This window comes from Macaca mulatta, chromosome 9 (assembly GCF_049350105.2).
Source record: "Macaca mulatta isolate MMU2019108-1 chromosome 9, T2T-MMU8v2.0, whole genome shotgun sequence".
Taxonomy (NCBI): Eukaryota; Metazoa; Chordata; class Mammalia; order Primates; family Cercopithecidae; genus Macaca; species Macaca mulatta.
This window is the reverse complement of record NC_133414.1, coordinates 139,098,855-139,111,117: the sequence shown is the minus strand read 5'-3', so window position 1 is coordinate 139,111,117 and position 12,263 is coordinate 139,098,855. Positions and strand designations below refer to the sequence as shown.

The 12,263-nt window shown below is 40.8% G+C and overlaps 1 protein-coding gene across 3 annotated transcripts in view; it reads right to left on the bottom strand.

Annotated features, from left to right (window-relative positions):
* DOCK1 (dedicator of cytokinesis 1) overlaps positions 1–12,263 on the bottom strand; it is a 549,533-nt gene that overhangs the window by 393,893 nt on the left and 143,377 nt on the right. For all 3 annotated transcript variants that reach the window (XM_077945604.1, XM_077945605.1, XM_077945606.1), the window contains exons 22-23: positions 10,230–10,364; positions 525–633 (exon numbers count right to left, since the gene is read on the bottom strand). In XM_077945604.1, the coding sequence (XP_077801730.1) occupies positions 525–633; positions 10,230–10,364 (244 nt within the window). The remainder of the gene's footprint in view (positions 1–524; positions 634–10,229; positions 10,365–12,263) is intronic.

Sequence of the window (12,263 nt, the reverse complement as noted above, 5' to 3'; positions counted from 1 at the left end):
AAGGAAAGAAAGAAAGGAAAGAAAGGAAGAGAGAGAGAGAGAGAGAGAGAGAGAGAGAGAGAGAGAGAAAGAAAGAGGAAGAAAGAAAGAAAGAAAGGAAGGAAGGAAGGAAGGAAGGAAGGAAGGAAGGAAGGAAGGAAGGAAGGAAGAAAGGAAGAAAGGAAAGGAAGGAAAGGAAGGAAAGGAAGGAAAGGAAGGAAGAAAGGAAGAAAGGAAGGAAGGAAGGAAGGAAGGAAGGAAGAAAGGAAGGAAGAAAGGAAGGAAGGAAGGAAGGAAGGAAGAAAGGAAGAAAGAAAGGAAGAAAGAAAGGAAGGAAGAAAGGAAGGAAGGAAGGAAGGAAGGAAGGAAGGAAGGAAGGAAAAAAAAAAAAAGCACAGCTCTTGAAATCAAATTGAGATCTCTAACATTAACAACTATAGTATTTGGGGCAAGTTTATTAACTGTAATCAAAATACCTACCTCCAAAAACGATAATGAAAGAAGAAAAGAAAGAGAAGCCTGCCTTGGCGGTGGCCGGCACTCACCTTCACCCGGACGGTCTGGTCTGACATGCTGCTCATCATGTCATTGATGGACCTGAAGAGCTGCAGCAAAGATTCCACAAAGTCGGCCTCTCCCTTGTTTTCATACAGTCTGCAAAGAAACACACAAACTGTGGGGGCCTGGCAGAAACACCTCAACATTTTTTGAATCCCTGTCTATAGCCATGAAGGGAATCCCTTGGGTGACAAGTTAGAATGAGAGACCACATCCTCAACATCCATGAAGCAAGGAAGGTGACTTGGCAGCGAGACTCATGCAGACCACTCAGTCAAGGTGGCATGCCTCCACATACAGAGGCTGACTCTTAATGCTACCACTCACTGCCTTTTCATTGTAACATACTACATCTTATAAATCTGAAAAACACAGAAAATATATAGAAAGGGAGGGAGGAAAGGGCCAAGGAAGAGGAGGAGGGAAAGAGGATGGGGAAATTCAGCTTTATTTCTACCCCACAAAAATTACACTATTAAGATGCTGTTGTGTTTTCTACCAGTGTTTTTATTTTTATTTTATTTATTTATTTATTTTTGTGACGGAGTCTTACTCTTGTCACCCAGGCTGGAGTGCAATGGCACAATCTCGGCTCACTGCAATCTCCGCCTCCTGGGTTCAAGCAATTCTCATGCCTCAACCTCCCAAGTAGGTGGGCTTAGAGGTACCCGCCACCATGCCCAGCTAACTTTTGTATTTTAGTAGGGACAAAGTTTCACCATGTTGGCCAGGATGGTCTTGAACTCCTGACCTCAGGTGATCCACTCGCCTCGGCCTCCCAAAGTGCTAGGATTACAGGTGTGAGCCGCCAGGCAGCCACTACCAGTGTTTTTAAACCCATTACGTCACAAATTGAAAATCAACAACACACTCAATTTACCAGGATCTTCTAATCCTTTAACACGATATTACAAGAGTTGCTTTACTTTTTATTTCAGAGTAACAGTGCTATACAAATGTATTCATTTCAACATCAGTGGTAACTGAAAAGTATTCAAGAGGTGGGACATATTTAATAAATAGGTAATAAGGAAGTTGTGCATTGGTTACATGTATGCTAATATATGTTACTAATTGAAAATAAGTCTCATCTGTAAATTATTTGTTAGCAGTTACTTCAAGTTGCTGTGTTACTAAAAAGCAACACATTTGCATTTTAAAATACTGTGACTCAGATGTTTTATTAATGCAGAGTTTATTAATACTAGTTTGCTGCCTAATTAAAAATATACGATACCTGAAAACTTGTGTACAATGGAAAATTTTGTAAACTACGTGATAATTAATTACCCTAGAGGTAGTCTGATATTTAAATGGATTCCACTGTAAAGCAATAAATTCTGTGTAAAATGGGAAATTGCAACCTAGTGGATCTGTTTAGTAAATAAGGGTTTTCAAATGGCATTTGCTTAAGAGATGTACCAAACAATTAAAATGATGTGAGTCATGAACTTCTGCTTGCAGGTGACATGGAGAACACCTGGTAGACTGGTACAACCCTCAAAGGCATCAAGCTGCAATCATTTTTCCCCTCAGGACATCTGTAATTCCTAGAACTGTATGGGGTAGAAGACTAAAAACCAAAATGAAAACCTCTATAAAGCAAAGTGGAATTTGTATCAGTCATCAGAGAAAATGACTAGAGTTTGGAAAAAGCCAGGGAGAGAGTCCCCAGGTAACAGAGCTGACTCTCAGATGAAAGGATCCTAGAAAGCCAGAGGCATAGTAAATGGAGACAGAGGCATACTAAGGGTACAATGTAGCCTTGAAACTAAGCAGGCTCTGATTAAAATAACATGGTCAGACCCACTTTATCTAGAAAAAGACAGGATGAATTATCTCTGGAAGAAGATCACATCATCTGAAGTTTCTACAGTTTTACATACAAAAGGTCTTGACTTCAAACAAAAATTATTAACCTTAGCAGAAAACCAGACCACAGTCCAAGTGAAAGAGGAAAAAGAGAGCAGAAACAGTCCCGCAGATTAGATATTACGGTTTCCTAGAACATCAAAACAACTACAATCATCATATTTGAGAACAGGGAAAATAAGATAAAAATATGACAAATAGAAGGTAAGAGAAAACTTTTAGTAGAGAAATGAATCTATTTAAAAATAATCAAATGGAAATTCTAAAACTGCAAAATATAATCTCTAAAATTAAAAATTTATTATATGGATTAACAAAATAGAGAGTAGACACAGCAAGAGACAGAATTAGTAAAATGGAAGACAATCCACAGAAAATAACTAAACAGAAGTACCAAGGAAGAGAATACAGAAAAGAGGGCTAGGGATGTGTAGGCATATTGAGGAGATCTAACATACATGTAATTCAAGTGCCAAGAGAAAAGGAGGAAGATAATGGGACAAAAGTAACATTAGAACAGACAATGGCCACCAATCGTCCAAAACTGATCAAAGATATCAATCAAAAAATTCAAAAATGCAAGGCAGGATAAATTAAAAGCAAAAACAATCCTATGCAACCCATAGTAAGACTGTCAATAACCACAGAAAAGGAGACAAACTAAAAGCAGCAAGAAAGAAAACAATACCATTTAAATTCAAAGATGTATCCATAAGTCTGAAAGCTAATGACTTACCATAAATGAAGAAAATCAAAACAGAATAGAATAATATACGGAAGAAGAAAATAGCTTCCAATCTAGAAGGCTATAGTGAGTGAAAATATCTTTCAAACACAAAGATGAAATAAATCGTTTTCATACAAACAGAGCCCCATAACTGGGCAATACTAAAAGAAATAATACAAGGGAGTTACAGAAAGAAAATGATCCCAAAGGAAAAGTGAAATTGAAGGATGAAAAACAATTACAAACATAAAACACATCAAATGAATACTAACTGTATAAAATAACAGTAATGTCTTATGGAATATAAAATATGTAGAATTGAAATACAATAATAATATAAACAGAAGAGAAGAAAATGGCAATCCTAGTGTGCTATTTTTTCTGGCCATATCTAGCATTATCAGTGGATTGGTAAGAGTAATCATTTGAAATACTCTAAAACAAGTCCAACATGCATGTTACCATCTCTAGGATAATTGTTAAAAATAATAGTAAAAGAGTATCCAAATAATATGTTAAGAAATCAGAAAATGGGATGATTAAAAAAAGTGTAACTGGTATAAAAGAAGGCAAAAAAGGAGTAAAAGGGGAGCATAACACAGATGGGGAAGGGAAAATTAATGTAAAAATAATATATATAAATCTAACATATTACTTAATTATACTACATATCAATGGATGAAATGCTCCATTAAGAAGAATGTCAGACTGGATTAAAGAAAAATACAACTATATGTTGCTAATAAGAGGCACACCTTAAGTATAAAGACACAGAAAGCACCAAAATGAAAGAATGGAAATAGGTGTTCCATGCAAATACTAGCCAGAAGAGTAAGAGAAACTTTTCATATTGATTAAAGAATAAATCCACAAGAAAGACATCACAATTTTAAATCTGTATGCCCCCAATAACACAGCTTCAAAATCTATAAAGCATGATTAATGAATCTTTAATATTTTAAAAATTCTGCAGAACCTCTCATGAATAAAAATGTTAAAGTTTATCTTGTACCAACCAATATGTTTAGAACATAGCATTTTGCAGTGATCCTTTTGAAGCATCTTTCTGTAACAAAAGATGACTGTGAAAGTCTCTAGAATCTCCCCTTTTCGTTTTCCCAGATAAACCAGGGAGAGCCACTTTTTTGATCCACCCTAAGGTGGATCAAAAACTGAGAAAAAACAACTCAGAAATATATCAATAAACAGATGAATAAGATCTGCTCATTCCTTGCTCTACTTAAATAAGTATTCATTAACAAGGAATGACAGGATCTTTGTCTATTAACTACATTCTATTTTGTGACCCAGGGAATGAGAGCAAAAAGGTCTGTACAACTTATTCATGATCAATAACTAATTATTTATAAAGCTAACACCAGATGACAGGCAAAAACTCTACGAAGCGCAAGAAACCCAGAAGAGGAGGCAGGCGGTAACTAGATTTAGTAATTTGATTCTGAAGGTCTGATGCAGGATATCTGTTTTCTGGCTTCCTAGTTAATGCGATCCGCCCACACAGAAAACAGACAAACAAAAACCAGTGGAGAAGTGCCCCTGGCTGTCAGGAATCTTTCAGTGGGTTCCCCAGGAATCAAATGTCTTTGGGCCACAGCTTTTAAACTGTTGTTCTCATTTCAAAACAAAATGAGCTTTCTAAACAAAACAAAAAATATGAGACTGCATAGCAAGAAAGATAGTAAGTTAACAATATAAGCTTCAGTATCTTCATCTCCAAAGTTTCACCTCTTTGTTCTTTGGAAGAATAATTACGGTCAATTATCCTGGAATTTAACAAAGCTACTGCATTACAGGAAAACACAGCAGACCATTTTGAAAGCAAAAGAAAAATAAGATCTCAAAAGTTTATCCCAACTACAAAAAGGAAAACACATTCATGAATTCCAGCTGTGAGCACAATTGTTTTTCTCTCAAGGTAATACACATGCTGGAGGTAAGAAGATGAGAGTCCTAGTTTGTTTTCTTCCCCACCTCTGACAGCACCACACAGGAGATATGCTTGGAGATTGTCACGGATCAGACATCCTAGACATCTGCGTGGGACTTGGGGCTCTTTTTCCTTTAAGTAGCCTACACAAGCTAGGAAAACGATTTCATCTACAATTCAGACCTGTGATAGCACAGATGAAGTAACAACTGACATGCTGTGGTGGGATGATGGGGAGCTGGAGTGAGGAGGACAGAAGGGGAGGGATTACTAGAAGACGTCTGCCCTACCATCCAATATTCTAAGGGCATGGGTTTTCTCCTCTCATAAAATCTATGAAATATCTTCTCAGCCATTTCAGAATACAGATTTAAATTTAAGTATTTGTCATCTCTGCACAACACAGCTAGGTGCTCTACGTCTCAAAGAACGCTGTGTCCTTCTCTCCCCTCCGGAATCAGGGTAGGCAGCCAGGATCCACATTCAGGAAACGTTCAGAGAAAAAATAATAAAGTCAAACTATGAAAGTCTGGGATACACTTGGGGCTCAAATGCTCATTAAGTATTCATGGAAGGAAGGAAGGGACAAAGAAGAGAAAAAAGGAGGGATGGAGAGAGGAAAGAACAAAAAAAGGAGAGAAGGAAGAAACTAGGGAAGAAGGGAAGAAAAGGGAGGGAGAGAAGGAACATGAGTATCAACCTCCCCAGAATCAGTGGGGTACAGGGACTCACACCTGGAATCCCAGCACTCTGGGAGGCCACAGCAGGAGGATCGCTTCAGGCCAGGAGTTTGAGACCAGCCTGGGCAAAACAGTGAGACCATGTCCTACAAAAAATTACCCAGGTGTGCTGGCACCTGCCTGTAGTCCTGGTTACTTGGGAGACTAAGGCAAGAGGATGGCTTGAGCCCAGGGGTTTGAGGCTGCAGTGACCTATGACTGCATCACAGTACTCCACCCTGAGTGACAGAGGGAGGTCCTGTCTCAAATAATCATCATCATCATGACCAGGAGCAGTAGCAGCATCGTCAGGATCTCCAGAATCACTGCAGTACTTGGTCAGCTAAAGTCAGGAATGCCCAGACAATGGCCTCAGGGGCTTAGGGAGCCTCACTGAGTTGTAACAATTGCTACAACTTGTCTTGTGACCACTTTGTGTCCTCGACAGTCTCAACTCTTCTAACAAACAAGTTACCCCAGCAAAGAAACTCAGTTTGTGGACCATGCGTGGCTCCTGCTGGGTCCACACCAGGACAAAGGCAGGCAGAGGGATCATGGTCTGTGCCATGCTGCTGACCACCAGAATGCAGGCATTCAGACGACTTTAGCACTGAACACTTCCTGTCCCAAACACAAGGGGCAGCTGAGTACTTCAGTCAGTTTCTATGTAGCCTAGTAGGACTAAACCATGCCAGTGGATCACTTAGGGCCTAAAGAGAAACTTAAAGCCAAAGAGATACTATTGACAGAAGTCTCAGAGATTGACTCCCAAACTAATGGAGAAGAAAGGCTCTGCGCCGGGCGCGGTGGCTCACGCCTGTAATCCCAGCACTTTGGGAGGCCGAGGCGGGCGGATCACAAGGTCAGGAGATCGAGACCACGGTGAAACCCCGTTTCTACTAAAAATACAAAAAATTAGCCGGGCGCGGTGGCGGGCGCCTGTAGTCCCAGCTACTCGGGAGGCTGAGGCAGGAGAATGGCGTGAACCCGGGAGGCGGAGCTTGCAGTGAGCCGAGATTGCGCCACTGCACTCCAGCCTGGGCGACAGAGCGAGACTCTGTCTCAAAAAAAAAAAAAAAAGAAAGGCTTTGCAAAGCCTAGTTAAGTAAGATTTAGTAACCCAGAATGAGTTAGGGAAGCTCTCAGAGAACAGACCTTCTGGGCTGAAGGTATGAGGAAGAGAATGTTAACTGCCCATCCATTATCTATTTCTCCCTAACTTCTTTACTGAAATCACTCTGGTTTTGTAGAAAGCATCAATCAGCCCATCTAAAAATCCTTTCCAGCTTCCTGCGGGTAGGGTGGTCATGTGACATGGTTCTGGCCAATAAGATGAAAGCACACCATACTTTCTAGGGATGGGGAAGCTCTTTCGAAGGAGAATAGTTGGCACAGCTGTCTCCCCTTTGCCTTCCCCTCTCCTCCACCTGGAACGCAGAGCTGATGCTGAGAAGGACAGGAGCCATCTTAGGATTAGGAGATAAACAGACCCCACTAAGGATGGTGGGGCAGAGAGATCAAAGGAGCCAAGGACATCAGGACAGAGTCCTCATGCAAGTGCATGAACTCGGAACACTTCCTCCAGGCTGCACATTATGTGACTAAAAAAAAAGTGAACCCCATATGGTTAAGTTACATAAATGGGGTTTTTCTATTACATGCAGCCAATCATATTCCTAAGCACTATTAGACATCAAAGAAAAAAAAATCACGGACCATGAATCTAAGATTTTGTGCCATTTGTAGTTTGAAATTGAAGGAGATTAAAGAAAGAGGCAGAGAAATAATTTGCTACTGGTCAACCTGGGTAACTCAATCTTTTCTAAAGCAGCATTATAGCATTTACTACAATAGTAGAAACACTATGATTATTTTTTTTTTTTTTTTTTTTTTTTTTGAGACGGAGTCTCGCTCTGCCACCCGGGCCGGAGTACAGTGGCCTGATCTCCACTCACTGTAAGCTCCGCCTCCCGGGTTCCCGCCATTCTCCTGCCTCAGCCTCCCGAGTAGCTGGGACTACAGGCGCCGCCACCACACCCGGCTAGTTTTTTGTATTTTTTAGTAGAGATGGGGTTTCACCGTGTTAGCCAGGATGGTCTCGATCTCCTGACCTTGTGATCCACCCGTCTCGGCCTCCCAAAGTGCTGGGATTACAGGCTTGAGCCACCGCACCTGGCCAACACCATGATTATCAATGCACGATCGTTTGAATTACAAACCTCTGAATGAAAGGGAAAGTCAGCAGTGTTATCTGGTGAGAATATGCAGATCATCAAATGCCTGAGTCAATGTCATATTGATCACAAACTGCATAAGATTAACATTTTTCAAATAAAACACGACAAAATCTGTAACATCTTTCAAGTTCATCCTCCCATCCTAGTACTGATTTGGGTTTAGTGTCATCAGAGATTTAAAATCAGTGGGGAAAATATAAGAGCAAGGCAGAGGGGGCCAGGAAGTTCATTTTCATAGAATTAACTTTACTGAAATAGAATTAACTGTACTGAAACATAATCAAAATACAAGAAAACATAACCCAGCTTACCATGCTGTGTTTCACCCTGACAATGAGCAAATAAATGACAACTTAGACCCTTGAGGGAAAGCTTCAATCCACACCAAAGGTCATGCATATCCATAATAAGCAAAATAAAAGGGTGTATCTTTAATATCTAAGTCAAGGATAAAACCATGATGCCCTCAAACATGCCATCTTTGTATGCAAAAATGGCAGCATGAGGATTGTGGTTTTAACCATGGGCACCCCAGAGTGCACACAAACACACTCCAGTCTCACATCACTGGTGGTTGCCACCCTGTTTATGACTTCGGTAGGTCAACACACAGTCAATCACTTGTTGCTCTGTCCTTATTTCTAACATGGTAGACAAACGGTCAGATTGTGAATTCTTTCCCCTTCTCCTGGGTCCTTCTGGACATGACTGCTTCAGACAAACGAAAACGCAGTGAGGAGGAAATGGGAAGGCACTGATGTGGGTCCACACTTACAATCGCTGATTTTCGCTAATCGGTTACAAGGGCACCACGCTTTTCAAAGGCAAATGTATTTGCTAATTCAGAGGGACACAGGTTAATGAACCCCATCTGTGTGTGGAACTCACAATAAGAACAATAACAGCGTAGGACCACCAACATCCATTGACGTCACTCATGGCAGGTCACCCACAAAATAGCCATCCCCCAAAAAACCAAGCAGAGGGAGTGAAATTGCACACCACACCTCAATACGCTTGCTTTTCACATCCTTTGAATCATACAGTGAAGAGGCGTGGGTCAACTTAGAAAGTTCTCATTTTAGCACAGCTCTTAACCTGCATCTGTATCTATACAATATTAAGGCTCTCTATAAAATAATCAAGTCACAAATATTCCAATTTATTTTACTGAGGTAAAATATACATAGATATAATTCACCATCTTTACCATTTTTAAGTATACAGTTCAATGGTAATAAATACATTTATATTCTTCTTGTTCCCCTTTAACCCTTCGATTTACTTTAAAGCTCAAAAATCACTCATAAGTGCATCCACACAGGGTGTGAAAAATGTCACTAGGCTACAGCACTTGAGTATCCTTCCTCATGGAAATACCCTATGTGGGAAGACTTCTCCCGAAATGAAACTTCACTCTACTGAGGAAAAGAGAAGGAAATCCCAGAGTCTGTCCAAGTGAGGCAATTTCACTTGGTTTTGCCTTTTCATTGTTGTTTTGTTTTCATTTATTTATTTTGTTTTTGAAACAGAGTCTCCCTCTGCCGCCCAGGCTGGAGTGTAGTGGTGCGATCTTGGCTCACGGCAAGCTCCGCCTCCCGGGTTCACACCAGTCTCCTGCCTCAGCCTCCCGAGTAGCTGGGACTACAGGCGCCCGCCACCAGACCTGGCTAACTTTTTTATATTTTTTAGTAGAGACGGGGTTTCACCACGTTGGCCAGGGTGGTCTCGATCTCCTGACCTCGTGATCCACCCACCTCGGCCTCCCAAAGTGCTGGGATTACAGGCGTGAGCCACCGCGCCCGGCCTATTTTGTTGTTGTTGTTCTTTTGGGGCTTTGTGCCACATAAAGATATTCTGAAAAGGGCTTCTGAGCCCTCGGTGGATGCCCAGGACTGCACCTGCGCCATGGCGAATGCTTTCAGGAACCAAGGCTGGACTCACAGGCACACATCTCAGATGAGGAACAGGGCTCTCGCCTCAGCACCAGCAGGGACCCGGGAGGGTAAGGAGAGAGTGCGCAGCCCACCCCAGGATCCCTATCGAGTAGTGCTCTCTCAGCCTAGAAAGCAAGGGGAAAAAGAGGAGAAGAAGAAAGGAAAGAATAAGGGGCCGAGAGAAGGGGAAGGAAAGAAGTGAAGGATCTCCTGCCAGTCCTCTGAGAGGCCGTGCAGGGAACAGGTACGCACTGATTGAACAGGATCCTGGAGCGCACGATGAACTTGAAGATGGACTCCAGCGCTTTCATGGCTTTGTACAGCTGCTCGTTTACTCCCGGCTTCTCAGCACCGTCCACGTAGTTCTTCAACACTTTTGTCAGCTTCCTATTCACAATACAAACACGCACAAATAAGCTCAGGAAAGGACAATATCTCAAATCTTAACTACTAAGGAAATACACAAGTAGGTTACTTTTATTTGGTTTCCATCTATCAGTTTATGAATATCTGTAAAACGTTTTCTTTTTCTTTTTTTTTTTGAGACAGTCTCACCCTGTCACCCAGGCTGCAGTGCAATGGCACAATCTAGGCTCACGGCAACCTCTGCCTTCTGGGTTCACGCGATTCTCCTGCCTCAGCCTCCCAAGTAGCTGGGATTACAGGCGCACACCACCTCGCCCAGCTAATTTTTTGTATTTTAGTAGAGACGGGATATCACCGTTTGCCCAGGCTGGTCTCGAACTCCTGAGCTCAGGCAATCCACCCCCGTTGGCCTCCCAAAGTGCTAGAATTATAGGCGTGAGCTACCGCACCTGGCCTGTAAAACATTTCCTAATCAGTAAATGCGCCTGATAAAATCTCTCTCTGAGCGCAAAGTCTGAGCATTTAATAAGCACTTTCTAAGTGTAGATGTTGTTCTAAGCAGGTGAAATGCGTTATCTAATTTAGCCTCTACAGCACACACTCTGAGGCGGTATTATCTTATTTAATGGATGAGGAAACCAGGACTTCGACAGGTAAAACCCTAGCTTCCCGAAGGTCAAACAATAAAATCGAAGAGATTTTCATTACAGCCAAACCGAGACACAAAAAATGTTTTCAAAAAGGCATGACACCAAAAATATTCTCTGGTAGATAGTGGTGATGATTTTCTCAACACTGCACTTTAAAACTATTAGGTAGGGGCCGGGTGCGGTTGCTCACACCTGGAATCCCAGCACTTTGGGAGGCCAAGGCCTGAGAATCACTTCAACTCAGGAATCTGAGACCAGCCTGGCCAACATAGTGAAACCCCGCCTCTAGAAAAAATACAAAAATTAGCCAGGTAGGGTGGCATATGGCTGTAGTCCCAGCTACTCAAGAGGCTGATGATGCAGGAGAATCACTTGAGTCCAGGAGGCAGAGGTTGCAGTGAGCCAAGATTGCGCTACTGCACTCCAGCCTGGGCGACAACAGTGAAACCTTGTCTCAAAAAATAATAATAAAATAAAATGATTAGGTGAATTTTATGTTATGTGTATTTTACAACATTTTTTTAAAGGCATGAAATAGTATTTGTTATTGGAGAGCATCTCACTTTTATTCATGTTAGTTGATTTTCTAAAACTAGAGTTCTTACGCTGAAAATTAAAATTTTACAAAGTTTTTCAAATAGGAGGCAGTCTTAAATTATTAATAAATATTGTAAAAATCCTTATAGAAAAGAGTATAAACAATATATAAGAACAGTAAGAATACTATCAATGGACACATGAAGATTTTAAAATATTTTTTACATTTCCTAATAAGATTCCCAAAAACATTTAGTTTTAAAAACATAATGACTACTACACTCTTAGTCTATTTATTTATAAATTGGGATCTAAAACCAAGTAACATCCTAATATGAAAACATTTAAAATCTTTTCCATGATAAAAAAAAGTTTACATACTTTAGAATACAAAAAAATTGATTAAAATTATTTGTAAATTTTTCATCCTACTACAGAAGCAATTATAGACAGTTGGTATAAATAAACTATATATTAGAAGCTTAATGCTAATTCATGGCTTCATAAATATTTTCAGTGTTTTCACCAGGACCTGTTGTAGGCTGGGGGGGTGAGGGGGCAGATGGGAGAGGGATAGCATTAGGAGATATACCCCTAATGTAAATGACAAGTTAATGGATGCAGCACACCAACATGGCACATGTATACATATGTAACAAACCTGCACGTTGTGCACATGTACCCTAGAAGTTAAAGTATAATAAAAAATACATATATATTTTTTCAGTGTTTA